The 17,933-nt window shown below is 46.1% G+C and overlaps 1 protein-coding gene across 1 annotated transcript; it reads left to right on the plus strand.

Annotated features, from left to right (window-relative positions):
• The first annotated feature begins 12,733 nt into the window (after window positions 1-12,733).
• On the plus strand, window positions 12,734-13,981 carry LOC119337190 (probable aquaporin TIP2-2). Its single transcript, XM_037609309.1, has 3 exons — window positions 12,734-12,932; window positions 13,016-13,263; window positions 13,356-13,981. The coding sequence occupies exons 1-3, from the start codon at window positions 12,803-12,805 to the stop codon at window positions 13,722-13,724; spliced, it is 747 nt and encodes a 248-aa protein (XP_037465206.1). The 5' UTR covers window positions 12,734-12,802; the 3' UTR covers window positions 13,725-13,981.
• The last annotated feature ends 3,952 nt before the right edge of the window (window positions 13,982-17,933 follow it).

A 17,933-nucleotide genomic window follows, 5' to 3' on the forward strand; every position in this document is an offset into this window, starting at 1 on the left:
CTTAATATGAGATGTCAATTTGATTACTAGATGGATTAAAAATAATAGGCCAATTAACCTGCTTATTGGGTTTCTCTATTGCAGAGGGTTATTGAGACAACACCGTGGGCGATGACCACAGACAACCCACACAGTTTCTAGAAAATAAACGTGTTGAATCAATGAACAGTCACACACGACTTTCTCTGGACAACTGTTTGCGCTAGACCACCCATCACAAATGTTTCTACATAAAGTGTGTGTGATGGATAGACTATGCCATATCGTTTATTCTAAGCACCCTGTGTGATGCATTCAATAATGCGAGCGGTAAAATTATAAATATCATTTGTGATGGCAACGCTGTCACAGACGGTGTGATGCTAAAAACTGTGTGTGATGTACATACAAATGGAAACGTTTGTCTGGGATTCACTGTGTGGGATGCTAAGTATATCTCACGCGATTGGGCATGTATGATTGTTTGTGTTGGCTCACCAATCACACACGAGCTCTTTTTGCCTCGCGTGTGTGACTGAAGGTGCTATTGTCAACGGTTTCTGGGTCGTGTGGGATGGACCCCCTTATCGCACACACATGCATGGTGACAGTTTAAAACTCTATCATAGAAAGGGGTTAAAAACCGTTTATATATGAGTCGCCTCCACTATTGAGTGATTGATGTTTTTGTAACGGAGTACTTGAGGGCACCTAGCGAGGAAGTGTAGCGACCACAATCCAAATGGACCGAAGTCTCTGTGCTTAAGTGTCATCCTTGGATCGGTATGCTGACACACACAGTACTCGAGGAATTATAACAGAGCTCAATCACATACTTATTACATCGAGGTCCTCATAAAGAGTATCTTTTACACAAATAATATGGCTGAAGGCCATCTAAACGAAATAACTACAGAAGCTTCGAAGATAAATGAGTCCATCAACTCCAACGGCATAGCTGAGTGCATGACCACGAACTGTCACACCTTATTCTTCGTCGGTAAAGTTTGCAACATGAGACATTGCAGCCGTGTAAGTCAGCACATGGAATATGTTGGCAGAGTTACACTGTAGAGCGAATGAATGCAAGAAACTATATATACATGCATATTTGGGTGGTGGAGCCTCTAAGTTTAACGTTTTGCATAAAGCTAATTTTTTTCCTACAACAAAGGAATAAATTTTATTTACTACAAAGTTTATACCAATATTTGAGAAGGTTAATGGACGGCCTACTCCATTGGGACTTCTCCTCCGGCCTTAAGGTCGAGGCACAGGTGCGCGCACGGTTTGGATCTACGGTCCACTTCGTCCCCAACTCCGGCTCCAAGGAATTCTTTCTTGAAGTCTCCTTCTCCTCGGCCTCCTTTCCCCTCTTGGAGGACTCGGTTGGTTTGGCTCTCCAGTCATGTATTGGTGGGCTCTGTGATGGTTTCAAGGTCTTATGTTTGGGTGATCATCACTTTTGTTTCTCAGTGGCTTCAAATCGTGTGGGTCATTTCATCTTTGGCATACGCGATCGTATCTGGCCTTTTCATCTTCATCGGGGTACGGTTTATCACCCTCGGACGCACTCATGGCATGCGGACTCTGAGTTGACTGGTTTGGCCTATGCTCCGGGTCCGGCGATCAAATCCAAATGGTTATCTTCACAGCTTAATATGCCTATGGATCCTGCATCTTTGCCTGTTTTTCAGAATTTGGGTTTGATTCCGTCGCCGACGGACTTACATTCCGGCGACCCAGCTACTCAGATTCATTTTGGTAGTTTCTTGGCTCCCGTTTCTCCGGATGTCTTTAGGATTGGATCCATATCCTTACTTGTCTCCTCAAATATCTCGGCCAAGTTGCCGTCTTCTCGTGGTGGATTTTTCAATACTGGATCATGGGATTCAATCCCGGATGATACTCTTCTTTCCATCTTGGATGGTTGGCAGGCCGGCTATGATAATGAAAGTGTCAAACTTATGGTGCAAGTTTCATCTGTCCCTACCAAAGACTATATTTACAAAAGGCTTAAACATTGTTCTTTATGTGATCGGCTCGATCATGTAGCGGATTCTTGCACTGGGTCCTTTTGTCAATGCTGTGGAGATGTTTCTGGAGATTGCTCTTGTTTAGCTTCACGTAGAAATACCCATGAGCATGGGTCATGCAAGGTGGGCCCGGATCCCTTAGGTTATCCGTGCATTGCTTGCTCCGCTACGGACCATATGACTCGACTCTGTCCTGGGCTCCGTCGATGTTCTTATTGCCACCGCCTAGACCATGTGGCCTGCAATCCCAAGTCTTGCAAATTTTTACCTCATTGGGCCTGGACACAAAAATCACCACAAGTAACTAAATCTGAGAGGATCTTGCCTCGAGGTGAAGCAGATGTGCCTGTGGTTGGTAATTCTATGGTTGTTGGTATGGCCCGTGCTGTTAGGGATACGCGTGCACGCTGGGTTTGGAAACAGAAACAGAAAATCCCATGCTCCTCGGATGTGGGCATGTGGCTAACCCCCATTGCTTGACGCTACGCCTCCCTAGTTAGGGTGTAGTCAATTCCGCCTTCCAAAAACCCCAATCGGGTGACTCGACGTCGTCCTCGAGCTCACCACCCACGCCACCATCACGCCCGCTCTCAGAACCCCTTGGTCCTCTTCCAACGATCTCTCTCCAGGCGGATACCCAAACTCCGACATCTCAAGCTATGGCAAACTTCCCGGTGCGCCCGTTTGCCTTCGCTCCGGAGGGATCGACCTTCGCCCGCGGCCCTGCTCATCGAGTCCAGCGCCATGTCATGGTGGTGGATGATCCGCCACTCAACCATGATGGGTATGCTATTGTTTTAGTCCATCCTCCAGTCCCAGATCATCAAAAGGAGTTTTGGCTAGCTGAGGTCTGTGGCATTATTATGGCGATTTAGAGTTTGATTTGGTTAATGATTTTATTTACCCGTTGGGCATTGGATGTGTGGTTTTTGCGGACATGGAAAGTAGAGATGCTGCCATTAGAGAGGGGCCTCACGCCCTGACGGAGGATTCCACTTTTTCTCAAATCCCTCATAATGAAGGTCTCAATATGCGCATGCCTGCTTTTGATTATGAAGTTTGGGTCATGTTTCTTGCTTTTCCAATGGATTATCAGACTGAACATCATATTCATAAGGCTGTCTCTAATTTTGGTAAATTGCTTGTCTGGCCACGACCGGGACACAACAAAGCTCGCGTTCTTGTTAAGTGTCATATCAAAGATGTTGCAGAAGTGCCACACGGCCTTCTGGTTCAAGGGCGGTTTGCTGCCAGGTCTTGCTCGCTCTTGGTCTGTGCCTGTCTACATTCTAAATGGTAGAAACACCATCCCAAATTTGGTTGGTAATGAAGATGTTCCTCCTCTGCTGAATGCATCACCCCACCCATATGAGCTTCCTTACTACACACTCATGCAGCAGGCACGAATCGATGAGATGACTACGCAAGTTGCTCTGAATGACGAGGCATGGAATGCCCCGGAAGCTCAGGAGAACATCCAGGAAAATGGTTGGGGCGTCTGGCCTGTGGTTCCGCCGCCATACACAGGATTCAGCTTCAGAACTTTCTTTCAGTATGACAGGCCTTCCCTGATGGATGGTGTGGATCCGGAGCACAATATTCAGGACAACTTGTCTGATGTTTGGGCCTCTGACTCTGAGTTTCAGATGGTGGATGCACTGGCTGATGGTTTTGTGCAGGGAGATCCTGCTGCCAGACTTGCTTTTGTCAGAGCTGGAGGGAACTCGGTTAGCTTCCTTGTTGCTGTGGATTATGAGTTGCTGCTTTGGATGGGGTCGATGCTCAAACGCATATATACGCCCACTATCACCTTTTAGCGATCCAAGGATGTTATGTTGCCCCTTAACCCTTTCAAATTTATGCAGTTACAACTGAACATCGCTGCTTGTGCCTGGCTTGAAAACATGGTTCCTGAATTTGACGTTTTCTCTACGGTCTTCACTTCAGCTTTTCGTTTGGGTGCTGCCATTATTCCTTCGTCTATGCTGCACCAGATGGTGGGCCCCTGGGCTGACTCGCTTGATGCTGACTGGGGGATGACTGCTCGCTCTCCTGGTCTCAAGGCGATCACACAGCTGGTCACCGAAGATGTTGCGCTACAGTCGGTGCCTCTGTCAGGCTCTAGTGCTCTCCAGGTGATTGCCTCTTCATCTCTGTTTAATGCTCCTCAGCCCCGCAATGTTTTAATGCCACTGGACACCACCGCGGTCAGAATAAGCAATAGATCCAACAAGTATAATGGTTTCAATATAAACCATGTCTCGGACAGTAAGCGCCCCAAGTCGCGTGTGAAGCCACGGGAGGCTTCCTTTGTCACTGTTGTTTCTTTGGCTGCTGCTCCTGTGCAGGCTACGTCTGCTGGCTGCCCCCTCCAACATTGATTGAAGATCTTCAGCAGATAGGGAGCCGCTGCGGGATAGCACAGGATGCTCTCTCCTCCGAGATGTTGTTGGATGATCAGCGCTCATCTGCTAGTGCAGGAGACTGATTTCTATCCTGCCTATGAATAAATCCTGGAATGTGTTGTCGTGGAATATCAGAGGCATCAACTCTGATGCTAAACTTTTGGCTATTAGGAATTCTATTGATACTAGCGGTTGTTTTGTGCTATGTATTCAAGAAACTAAGCATGAATCTTTTGATCTTGCATTTATTAAAACTTTCTGCCCCAAGCGTTTCGATAAATTTGTGTTTGCACCGTCAGTAGGGGCTTCGGGTGGACTTATTATTATTTGGAACAACTCTGTGTTTGTGGGCATGCCTTGGTATGTGGACTCTTTTGCTTTGGGTATCTCTTTTGTTGCTACTCAATCCAATGATTCTTGGAAACTGGTCAATGTCTATGGTCCCTGTTCTGGTCAGCGTCGGGTGGACTTCACTAACTGGCTTTTTGACATAAATATTCCTGATGATGAGAATTGGCTGATTTTAGGAGATTTTAACTTTATTCGATCCACTAGTAACAGAAACAAAGCCGGGGGCGATGCGGCAGACATGTTGTTATTCAATGAAATTATTCGAGCACAATCTCTGATGGAGCTGCCGGTTAAGTGCAGAGCATATACTTGGAGCAATATGCAGGATGACCCACTGCTGGAACAGCTTGATTGGTTTTTTTCGTCCTCCTGTTGGACTACCTCTTTCCCAAACACGATGGTTTTTCCCATGGGGAAACCGGTGTCTGATCATATCCCGTGTGTGGTTACAATTCAGTCTAATATTCCCAGTTCCAAGCTTTTCCGCTTTGAGAATTTCTGGGTTAATCTTGAAGGGTTTAACGAGGTCGTCGCTACCTCCTGGTCTAAACCTTGCTATGCCCCGAATGCTGCCTCTCGCATCTGTAAAAAGCTTAAAACACTGAGATATGATCTCAAGAGATGGAGCAGGGGTGTCTCGAATCTTAAAACTTTGATCCAAAACAGTAATGAGACTCTGGCCGTGATGGATAACCTTGAAGACAAAAGACCTTTGTACATCCATGAGTCAAACTTCAGGAAGATTCTGAAATCTCATATTCGGACTTTGATCAAATATCAGAATGATTATTGGAGGAAAAGATGTACCGTCAGATATTTTAGGTTTGCTGATGAGAACACCAAGCTCTTTCAGTCTCTGGCCACGGAGAGATATAGGCACAATGCTATTGCCGTGCTTAGAGATGATGATGTGGAAATTCATGATCATGTTGGCAAGGAGGGGGTGCTTTTCAAAACCTATAAAGAACGTTTGGGTTCTTCTAAACCCACTAGCATGCGCTTTGATCTATCCAAAATCATTCGTCAGATCGATGGGCTAGATCAACTGTCAGCACCATTCTCTAATGAAGAAATTGATGCTGTTATTAAGGAAATGCCAAACGACATAGCCCCTGGCCCTGATGGGTTCAACGGTTGCTTTCTTACGAGTTGCTGGCAGATCATCAAGTCGGATTTTTATGATCTTTGCCATGCTTTTCATGCTGGAGGGTTGGATATCACCAACATCAGTGAGGGTTACATCACCCTGATCCCCAAGATCTCCTCCCCGGAAACTGCCAATGATTATAGACCAATTACTCTATCGAATTGTTGTCTTAAAATCATTACAAAGATCTTGGCTAACAGGCTGCAGAAAGTCATCCTTAAAATCATCCACAAAAACCAATATGGTTTCATTAAAGGGAGGACTATTCAGGATTGCCTGGCATGGTCGTTTGAATATATTCACCAGTGCCATACCTCGACGCGGGAGATAATTCTACTAAAATTGGACTTTGCTAAGGCGTTTGACACGATCGAGCACGCCCCAATGTTAGAGATCATGAAGCACATGGGTTTTGATGACAAGTGGCTTGGCTGGATGGAATCTATCTTTGGCTCAGGGGTTTCCTCTTTCCTCCTTAATGGAGTTCCTGGTCGAAAATTCAACTATAAATGTGGCGTACGGCAGGGTGATCCTCTCTCGCCTCTGATTTTTGTCCTTGCTGCTGACCTCCTGCAAGCTGCAATCAATGATGCTTTTGTTCGTGGTCAGGTTGAACTTCGGCTTCCTCGCAACAGTGCGGGTGATTTCCCTGTAGTACAATACGCGGATGACACGATTTTGGTGATGCAGGCTTGTCCTCAACAGGCTGCCCATATGAAATCAATCTTGGAAGATTATGCGGCTTCCGTTGGCTTGAAGATCAATTTCCATAAATCAACGCTTATACCCATTAACATTGATCATCAGCAGGCTTGTGATTTGGCTAGGGTGTTCGGCTGCTCTGTTGGTTCCCTGCCTTTCACCTATCTTGGCCTCCCCATGGGGACGACGAGACCAAGTGTTCTTGACCTCATGCCATTGGTGCACGCGATTGAGAGAAAAATGTCAACTGCCTTGTCGCTGATGTCGTCAGGGGCCAAGTTAACTTTGGTCAATTCGGTTGTGACTTCGATGCTGATATATGACATGTGCACTATCAAACTGCACCCCAAAGTGATCGAGCACTTAGACAAACTGAGAAGATATTGCTTATGGGCAAAAAACTCTGAAGATGGAGTCAAAAACAACTCTCTTACATCCTGGGAGCTTGTCTGTCGCCCAAAGCGTTGTGGAGGCCTTGGTATTATAAATATTAAAACACAGAATGTTGCCCTCCTCCTAAAACACCTATTCAAATTCTACAACCGGGATGGTGTACCCTGGGTTGAGCTGGTTTGGGATGCTTATTACAGAAACAAGGTACCGTATACTGCTGATGCGGTGGGCTCATTCTGGTGGAAGGACGCGATGCAACTCAGCAGGATCTTTCCGGGAATCACCAGGGTCGTCCCGGGGGATGGTTCAAGCTCTCTGTTTTGGAAAGATGTCTGGTTTGATGGAGATGACGCTACACTAATGGACATGTATCCGCGGGCTTTCTCTTTCTTCTTGAATGAGGATGATTCCATTGCTAAGGTGCTCACTACAACAGACCCAACCATGATCTTTAGCCTGCCGCTTTCGGTCCGGGCCAGGGAGGAGATCAGAGAGATCCAGCAAGGATCGGCGCATGTCAGTGTAGCTGTTGACCATTGCGATGTCTGGGAATGCACGCTCGGGCATTTTTCGTCCAAGAAGTACTACGATCACTGTTTCAAACAGGTCGTGGCTGATGATGCGTTTGGTTCGCTCTGGAAGGCCAAGAGCCCGATCAAGTTCAAACTATTCGGGTGGCTGCTTCTTGTGGATCGTCTGAATACCAGAAACATGTTAAAACGTAGGCATTTTGTTGTCGCTGGTGACACCTACACCTGCATGCTTTGCCAAAACCCTCCGGAGGAAACAGCAGAGCACTTGTTTTTTTCGTGCCCTTTTAGCCAACAGTGCTGGAGTAGAGTTGGAATGTCTTGGCCGGTGGGGGGCAACAGATTAGCCTTGCTACATGGAGGTAGGGAGCGCTGGAGGCATCCCCTTTTCATGGATATCTTTTTGCTTGCTGCTTGGAGTTTGTGGATGGAGAGAAACAACCAGCACTTCAGAGGGGTCCAGCATTCCTTCAGGGCATGGCTGGCTAGATTCAAGCATCTTTTGGAGCTGGTAATCCACAATTGTAGAGAGGAACTTCATCCTTTCATGTCTGATTACATTGTAAACTTAGATCACTAGTGCTGGTTCTAGCTTATATGGCCGGGGGGGCTGAAAACCCATTGTAAAACACATGTAACTGTATCCCTGTGAGTAATACAAAAGTCAGTGGGAGCCTCTCCTACTGTCGCTGTCAAAAAAATATATTTGAGAAGGTTCCTCCAACTCAAATCCAAACATTAACCAAGTACTATCATTAAACCCAATACTTTAATTAAAGAGTGATGAGATCAACAATAATATCCACTTCTAGATACTCAAGATGTCCATAACCGGGGACACGGCTAACCATGATTAGTTTATACACTCTGCAGAGGTTGCGCACTTTTACCCACAAGACTCGACCGCATCCATGATCGGAAGATCGAGACATAGTCTTTCTGAAGCATTAACTCTCTGGGTAGACCGGTACACCTACTTTCCCCTACATCTGCTAGTCCACCTCTTCAAGAGCTCACACAACTTACTCAACTATGCCAGAGCCCATAATGGCTTGTGGCTGCACACGAAAGTTTCTAGGTATGAAATATCATATGATCCCTTTGAGCCTGGGTGGCGAACCGAGGGAAAACCTCACAGGTACTCCGGGATTCCCATGGGCAAGCACTGGTTTCTCCAGGTGCCCCAACGAATCCACCCAGATGTGTATTAAAGTAGCCACCTTAATGTTGTCAAAAATTATTATCTCTCACAACTTCCATGTACATCACGATCCAATCCCCGTCTACAAGCATGGCTAAGCAATGTATGAACATAACGTATATTCCCGGGATGATCAAAGGTAATAGATTCCTACCTCATAAACTACAACCAAACCACATGTTCCCAATCCTACTCATGCAAATATTTGAGGGGAAAAACTAATGCATAGTAAAAACTGGGTATTGAAAAGTATGATCAAAGTGTAACTTGCCTTGCCGACGATCGGGAAAATCTAGATATTTGTAGTAACAAGCTTTGCACTCCGGAAAATCTAGCATAGACAAACAATAGCATACATAAGCAATCAAGAAAATGGTGCAAAGAGAAATTGAAGAAAAGATCCAAAGAACTTGAAAACAAGCAAATAACTAAATTAACCAGAGAATGAATTTTAATAGCATTATATTTATGTGGATTAGATCTTAACAGTAAGTACATGTGATTAGCTACGATTTGCAAAAAGAATCAACTCAAACGGAGCTACGAAACTCAAGATACAAACAAAACAAGTTCAAATTCAAATCTGAACTAAACTCAAATTTTAAATTGTCAAAATCATGTTCAAGTTGGTTTACTGGATAGATGGGATCGCTATGAAGATTTAGGCGTTGGTTTCGTCTAATTTGGACAAACGAACTAAAAGTTACGAAGGTTTAAAGATCAGGGGCTAATCTACGAAGAAAATATTCGCGGATAGGTCCCTGGCCAAAAATTAAACAAAAAGAAAAACTACCGAATAAACATTCGCTACAGAACCCAATCTAACGAATTTCGTTCGTTACAGAAACTAATCTGACGAACGTCCGCTAAATAACCGATCTAAAATAATAAACCAAAACTAAACCAAAAACCGAAAAAACCCGGGCGAACCGGATCGGTTTTATACCTGTTCTCGACGGCGGCGGCTTCGGGGGGCGGCGATGGCGGCTTCCGGCGAGGCAGCTGGCGGGGTCGGCGGCTTCAGCGGTGGCGCGACACGGCGGCGGCGGCGGCGCGGGCAGTGGCTGGCGGCGGCGCGGCTCGAGGTGAGGAGAGTCGGGGGCCGGGGCGGGGTATTTCAGAGGAGGAGGGGGCGGCTCGGCTTGGAGAAGGGGCGGCGGGGCGGCGACGGACTTGGGAGTCCGGGTCGGACTCCTCGGCAGCGACGCGTGATGCTGCGGGACTCTGTCCAGAGCCGGCGGCGGAGGCGGTTGGCTGTTGGGTCGGCTGGGCTGGGCGCGGCCCAATTCGGTCGGCCCGATTTTTTTTTAAAAAAAACAAATTTTCCACAGACTAAAACACACAAAATAAATATAAATAAAACCCTAAAAATTTCAGAAAAAATCACATAGCTATATGGCCTTATTAGTGACCTCGTGAACATTTTTCTAGGCCTAAATGCCTAAACTAAAAACAAACATTATAGTACTAATTACTACGCAAACAAATAAATAAACTAGCGAATAAAATCCAATAAATTCTCCAAAAATTCAAAATTTAATTTTCAATATTTTTCTACTGATTTTGGAGAAGTCGTATTATTTTCTCTCATTGTTTTAAAATATTTGGAAAAGAATTTTGAAAAACAGTTTGATCCAATTACCAAATTTTGATAAATCAAAATTGGATTTTCGTGAAACCTCCAACTCTCTCAAATTGGTCCTTGAGTTGCTTAAGGCCTCTTGGATCAAAATGCAAGCAAAACAATGCAATAAGTCATGGATGCATATGAATGATCTATGAATAACATCCAAATTGAAAATTAGGATGTTACAGGAAGATATCTAGAGGCTAACGGCAGAGTGAAGCAAGAGGATGGTTAGGGATGCAGGGGTCACTTGACTATATGCACTGGACCAGAAAGAATTGTCCTGCGGGATGGTAGGGTTAGTACAAAGGCCACTACAACTACATACATGTGCTAATATGTATTTGCAATGTAAACTGGAATTTGTAAGTTAGAAAAAAAATTATACTCTGTTATATTTATGGGATCGGGTCCGGCCAAAAGTTAGTAGAGTAAATATACTCTACTAAGCTTTACTCAGCCGGATCCTCCACCTTTGTATAGTGGATCAGCTAGAATTATCCTAAGGGCATCTCCAATGCCGACCCTCAAACCGCCGCATATGTATAGACTGTAGAAGTCATCCAACGTGGTTCTGTATCAGTCCGCTGAACGGTCCGGACGTGTTTCACCCCGCGACCCAGAGATAAATGTGGGAAGCTTTACGGGTGTCTGGACCGATGCCATGCTCGCGTCTGACCGCCCTGGCCCACCCAAACCCCCTCCCTCTTCCTCAAGTGCTTCTTGCCTGAAATGGTTAGCACCGCTCTACAGCGTCAGTGCCACATTCATGCCCGGCCAGAGTGGACGCGACCTCTCACTAGCGTCGGCATTGAAGCGGCGTACCGGCTGAGAGAATGCCGCCCGCGCCGCTTCCCGGTGTGGGCAACTATTCCGCGTTGAAACGACACGACGGTCGTCTGTCCGTCCACCTGCCGCCCACATTAATAACACACGGTTGTCGAGGCTGCTACTCTGGCGCCACCCGTCCGTCCCTCCGCCGCCCACCATTGATATATAAACGGCTGCCCCGGTCATAGCCGTAGTCATCCGCCTTTGATCCCTTTCCCTCTTCGTACCACTCGCCCATGGCTTCCTCATGCTCGAAAGATCTCTAGGACGGGCTGATGTCGGAGCAAAAGAAGAAGATGGCAGCAATTGTTGCTGGAGGACAATGACTCGCAATGGAGGACGTGGCCTGCGACGAGCCGGCGCCATCCTCCTCATCCACGCCACCCTCCTCGTCCTCGCCATCCTCGCTGGTGCATTGCACCATGACCATCGGCGAGACCCATGCCCATTACATGGACATGGTGCGATATGAGCGGGACGAGCAGTTCCAGGAGGCATAGGCCGCCGCCGCCTACACCACCACCTCCTCTAGGAGCACTAACAGGCGGAGGAGCAGCTCGCCGCCGACAAGCAATCATGCCGGACATGTACCTGGTGGAGCAAGCGGCGTTGCTCGAATCCTACCGCGCCGGCTGTGAGACCCCCCTCTCCTGTTGGCAGTACCGCTAGCGTCAGGCTGAATTGGAGGTCGCCTACGAGGAGTCTGACTAGGCGGCAGACGAGGTGTGGGGCAAGACCGACGAGGACGGCATCGCCGCCACCGCCGAGGTCGCGCCCCGCTGCCACGACCATGAAGTCGGCACGTCCGCTGGCGCCGCCGATAGCGAGGAGTGTTGTGCACGGTAGGTCATCGCCACTCGGCTCCCAAGAAGGCCACCGCTCCTCCCCTTCCGTCGATGCCAAGATTGGTGGGCTGAGTATCGTCGGTCCATTAGTCGCTTGATGGCGACGTGGAGACGGACAACTTCATTTCCTGGGGCTCCGGAGGTGGAGGTTACGGAGGCGGAGCTGGAGTGCGTCGAGATAGAACTGAAGAAGGCGAAGCTTCAGTTCTCGGGGCTCATGGCCGGACATGAGGACAGGCACCGGCGATCATTTAGTTTAGGTTGTATACCTCTAGAGTCGAACAAGTTCCAATTTTAGTTGAAATATGTCCGAAATGTAATGAATTTCATCATGTATGTTTATATGAAATCTTGCTTGTTTGCATGAATCTCGTCTGGTTTATATGAAAATCCGCCGCGTTTGCATGAGTTTCATCCGGTTAGTTGAAAAGTTGTTTGAAACGTATGCGGATAGTGTTGAACGACGGCCTTTCGCATGCGTGTCTGCGGGCTGGTTTTTTCTGTCTCGGAGAAAATTTGTGGATTGCCGTTGGAGATGCCCTAAGTATCCCTGGTAACATGCACAAAGGTCATATTTGATCTATATTATACACGAACCTAACACCAAAAATAGGCACACATTTTATCTTATTTCAAACTGAACAGCCGCTCAGCCCATCTATAAAGCTCAGTGGCCGAGTCTCTGATCCGTATTCTAAGCGACAACATTCTACCTCTCATCCTCCCAGTTCTGTTCCTCGGCCATTCTAGCCACCATGCCGGGCTCCATCGCCTTCGGTCGCTTCGATGACTCCTTCAGCTTGGCCTCTTTCAAGGCCTACATCGCTGAGTTCATCTCCACCCTCATCTTCGTCTTCGCCGGCGTCGGCTCTGCCATCGCCTACAGTGAGTTCTGTCATGTATGCTCTGCTCGTATGGCTAAAGTGAACGACGACACCTGGGTGCTAACGGAAAGTTAATAATTGCAGCTAAGGTGAGCGGCGGCGCGCCCCTTGACCCATCCGGGCTGATTGCCGTGGCGATATGCCACGGGTTCGGGCTGTTCGTCGCGGTCGCCATCGGCGCCAACATCTCCGGCGGCCACGTGAACCCTGCCGTCACCTTCGGCCTCGCCCTCGGCGGCCAGATCACCATCCTCACCGGCATCTTCTATTGGGTTGCCCAGCTCCTCGGTGCCATCGTCGGCGCCTTCCTCGTCCAGTTCTGCACCGGCGTGGTACGTAACATCAGCCCATATATATGGGCGCGTTTTCCGGCCGGCGGACCACGAAAACGAACGACACTGATACTGACTGTTTTCTTTCTCAGGCGACCCCTACACACGGGCTTTCCGGCGTGGGCGCCTTTGAGGGCGTCGTGATGGAGATCATCGTCACCTTCGGGCTCGTCTACACCGTGTACGCCACCGCCGCCGACCCCAAGAAGGGTTCCCTCGGCACCATCGCCCCCATCGCCATCGGCTTCATCGTCGGCGCCAACATCCTCGTTGCCGGCCCCTTCTCCGGCGGGTCCATGAACCCTGCACGCTCCTTCGGCCCCGCCGTTGCCAGCGGCGACTTCACCAACATCTGGATCTACTGGGCCGGCCCGCTCATCGGCGGTGGCCTCGCCGGCGTCGTCTACCGGTACCTGTACATGTGCGACGACCACAGCTCCGTCGCCGGCAACGACTACTAAGCCAGCCATGGGAAGAGTCGTTGGGTCCATAATGCCTTCGGCAACATAAAAGTGCGTACGTGGTGGGCAGTCTCACGAATGTCTCGATGATGTGAAGAACATCCTGTTGTTTGGTTCAGATCGAAGCTGTAGCACCTGGATGATGCATGTTCCTTTATCTGTAAAATGTGATGTTGTGAAGTTGGTGGGGTTTGAGAATTCTTCAGTTGAGTTTCCTTATGCGATTCAATAAGAACATCATTGTTTAGTGCATCCAAGACCTCGCTGTGATCCTTCTCTGTTTGTGCTTTTTTTCTCCTCGAATTTTCTCTGTTTGTGTTATGTGTGATTATCGCCCGTATATCGATTTAGAGCTACATATTTTTTTCACCACGTTATTGCATCCTGGTGGTTTCTTCTTCAGCTTTTATAATGGATTCTTCATGCCTAGCTCTTCATTACCATTCATCATCTGATAAGAACAACTAGCGCGGTGTAGTGTCACATTCTCCAGCAACACAATTGAGGACACACGGTTGCAATAACACGAATTTGCACAGAGGATGGGCGAATTCTTGGGGGTTTTTAGGGTGAATTCTTGGGTTTTCGGATAAAGAGGGAGATGACGCACGCACGTCCTTCATTTCCCCGGATTGGAGACGTTGACACCTCAGTATGAGAACTGAGCTCTGTTGGCAATGCGCGGGAGTTCGCAGCCAGCCCACTAGTGTTCAAGTGAGCGTTTGGTGCTCACGGAGTTTTTCTTCTATAAAAAAATACCAACAGGCTAGTCTAGCCCAGGTTGGTCTCGGTTTTTATTTTTTTCTATAAAAAAATGCCAACAGGCTAGTCTAGCCCGGGTTGGTCTTGGTTTTTACACCTCTAGAGTATGCGACAACTATATCTGGCTTATAGCGAGAGTAACTCCAGTCTTGCCTGAAGATTTCTGTGCGGCGTATAGTACTGAGCCGGCACATTTCTACCTCTCGTTCACCCTCACTCGATCGCTGATGCCATTTTGTTTGTTTGTTTGTTTTTCTTTTGGTTTTCTTTGTTTCTTCCCCGGGTTTCTTTGTTTTCCCCTGTTTTCTTTGTTTTTTCATCAATTTTCTTTGTTTCTTTCTTGGTTTTCAATAAGAACGTCATTGTTTAGTGCATTCCATACCTCGCTTGTTTGTGTTTTTTCGTCTAAAATTTTCTCTATTTGTGTTATTATTGCCGGCTAGGACATGGCGTTTGGATTAACAGTAAAATAAAAAAAATAACAAAAAATTTAAAAAATCTAATATTTTGTCAATAAAAATTGATGATTTTATGCGGGCAATTTTTTATGATGTAATCACATTTATGGAGGTGCCGGCAAAAAGACAAAATCGATGCTTTAAAAAGAGTGTTTCTGGAAGCATTTTGGAACATTGATTTTGGCTTTTTTTGCTGGCACATCCACAAATGTGATTCCATCGCACAAACTTGCACGCGTGTAGGAAAATCACCAACCATTTTTAAAAAAGATTCTACTATTTTTGTTGCTATTCTTCTGAGAGCATGTGAGCTCGCTCTCACAATAGCACTTTCGCCAGGGAGAGACTAGTGTACAAAAAGCACTTAGTGTGCAAAAATAGAAAAATCATCAACATCCATCGGATTCTGAATGGATGTCTGAGATCCAGCTTGAGGAACATGGTGGAGGGATCTTTTTGTGGATAACTGTTATACAAGGGGGTTTTCATAAAATGCACAGAAGCTCCACTGACTCACATACATTGAATCTGAGACATCCATTTAATATCCGACGGATGTCACTGTTTTTTTCTATTTTTGCACACTAGGTGCTGCTTTTACACTAGTCTCTCCCCTTTCGCCATACATTGATTTAGAGCTACATTTTTTTTTCACCACGTTTCTGCATCCTAGTGGTTTTTTCTTCAGCTTCGATAATTAATTCTTTAGACATGAATGAGAAACCACATCAACAGGTTCATGCCTAACTCTTCCCTACCAGCCCTAAAAAAAGATCTTCCCTACCATTCAGCATCTGATAAGAACAACTAGCGCACCGGTGACACAATTGACGACACACAATTGACATAACACGAATTTGCACAGAGGATGGGTGAATTCTCGTGGCTCTTTTTATGGTGAATTCTTGGGTTTTGTGATGGAGAGGGAGACGATACACCCACGCACAAGAGGTGAATGATGTGTTGTTCATTTCCCAAGATGATGACAATTCTAGAGTAGGCGACAACTATATCTTGCTTATAGCGAGAGTAACTCCCGTCTCATCTGAAGATTCGTGTGGCGCCAGCACATTTCTACCTTTCGTTCGCTGTTTAGTGTGTTCGCTGCTGCGGGTTTCTTTGTTGGGTTTTTTAATACACAATTAACATTTTTCATATACATCTAAAACTTATTTTGTGTACTGGCTGAGCATTTTCTACATACGTGATCAGAATTGTTTCAAATTTAGGTTTCGATGCACAATATCTTTTCCATACACATTATAAATTTTCCGTACACATATAGAACCTTTTTTTAATACCCCTTTAAGAAACTTCAAGTACATGATTGACATTTTTTCAAACATCGATTTTGATGTAAAACAATTTCATACACTTGTATATTTATGTTATACATTTGGTACATTTTTTATATACATGTTTATGGTTTTTTCAAATGCACGATTAACACTTTTTGAATTTTGTTTTGATGTCTACTTGTTTCCATACGCCTTGTACATTTTTTCCAAACACTAGGAGCATTTTTATACATGTCTAACATTCTGTAAATACATGATTAACATTTCTCAAAATTTATGTTTTTCATGTCTACATTTTTGCATACACGCTGTACATTTTTTGTATACATCTGAATTTACACATCAAACAGTTTTCAAACATATGTGTTTGACCATTTTTTAAATATTTTTCAAATAAACTTGTTTGAATATGTTTTAAACATTTTTCTAAGTCACAAAATTTTGAACGTTGTCAACATTTATAAAATTGGTGCTAACAAAAATTTTACACCGTCTTTTCTTTCTCCAAATTCACACTTTTTAAGAAAATTTTGGTAAGCTTAAGTTTTGGAATGTTTGTATTTAGAATATTTTTTGAAAATATAAACACACATAAAAAGGAAGGAACGAACAAAAATTGGAAGATATTGTCGGCCCATTTATGGGCCGGCCCACTCTATGTGTCCTTGACGCGATGCTACCTCCACCTTGCACTAAGCAGGCATAGACGAACCCTCTAGAGTAACCGGGCCTCGATATTGATGGGCTTTAGTCTAGGATTATCAGCCATGCCCCTCGCTTCATTCTCGATCTAAACCTTATCAGGTGGGCCCCTCATGTCAGTTGTTGTGGGTTTCGTGACCAGCTCCCTCCTCTAAGAAGAATCAGCTTTTTTTATGTAAAAAAAAGAATTGGCTTGTTCCTAAGCCAATGATTGCGAGAATTGTTGCTTTATGTCATGAAGCAATTCTGTCGATGGAAAGTGGGTTGTGGCCCCACGATGCACATATAGGCGAGTGTTGTACACAGAGCTGGTTGAAGCACACTTTCGGACATTTTTGTCCCAGTCTAAATATCATCCCGACGAAGAGTGTAGGTAACACATGCATTTTGCATCATAATATATTAAGATAGATATTCTACTTCATGCATTTTTTATCACCACTGCATGATTTATTCTTTGAGTTTATCTTTTATTGGAGAGAATTACTAGAGGGACACTGCACTCGCACGTGCCCACCAATCGAACTCCCATGTCGGCCTCCCGGGTCAGCAACTTATATCATGCGCTTTGCTCCCTGGGCGTTGCACCCATGGCGGGGCAAATGCACCCTCATGACGGCCCTGACCACCCACCCCTGGGCCGGTAGCCACCAACTGGCACAATGGGAGGACCTCATGAATGGTGGTGTATCATGCTCGGGTCTGGTTCTAGGGGGAGAGGGAAGAGGACGAAGGGACGCCTACCGCTGCATGGGGCTTTGCCTAGTGGCGAGAAGGGAGGAAAAGATGGAGCAGGCAAGCAGTGGCAATGGTAATTGCCCTATGTCGCCTTCCGTGTGCCCCTGGGAAGGTGATGTGGGGGGTCAGTTTTAATTTCTAACCGCTGAGTCGTGTATGTGTCCAACTGCAGACCATCTATAAGTAGTCACAACTCTAGATGGAACATTGAATCCAGGGTACCCTTGGCCGGGGCAGGAAGGGCGACAGCC

The sequence above is a fragment of the Triticum dicoccoides genome, chromosome 7B, assembly GCF_002162155.2.
Source record: "Triticum dicoccoides isolate Atlit2015 ecotype Zavitan chromosome 7B, WEW_v2.0, whole genome shotgun sequence".
Classification (NCBI taxonomy): domain Eukaryota; kingdom Viridiplantae; phylum Streptophyta; class Magnoliopsida; order Poales; family Poaceae; genus Triticum; species Triticum dicoccoides.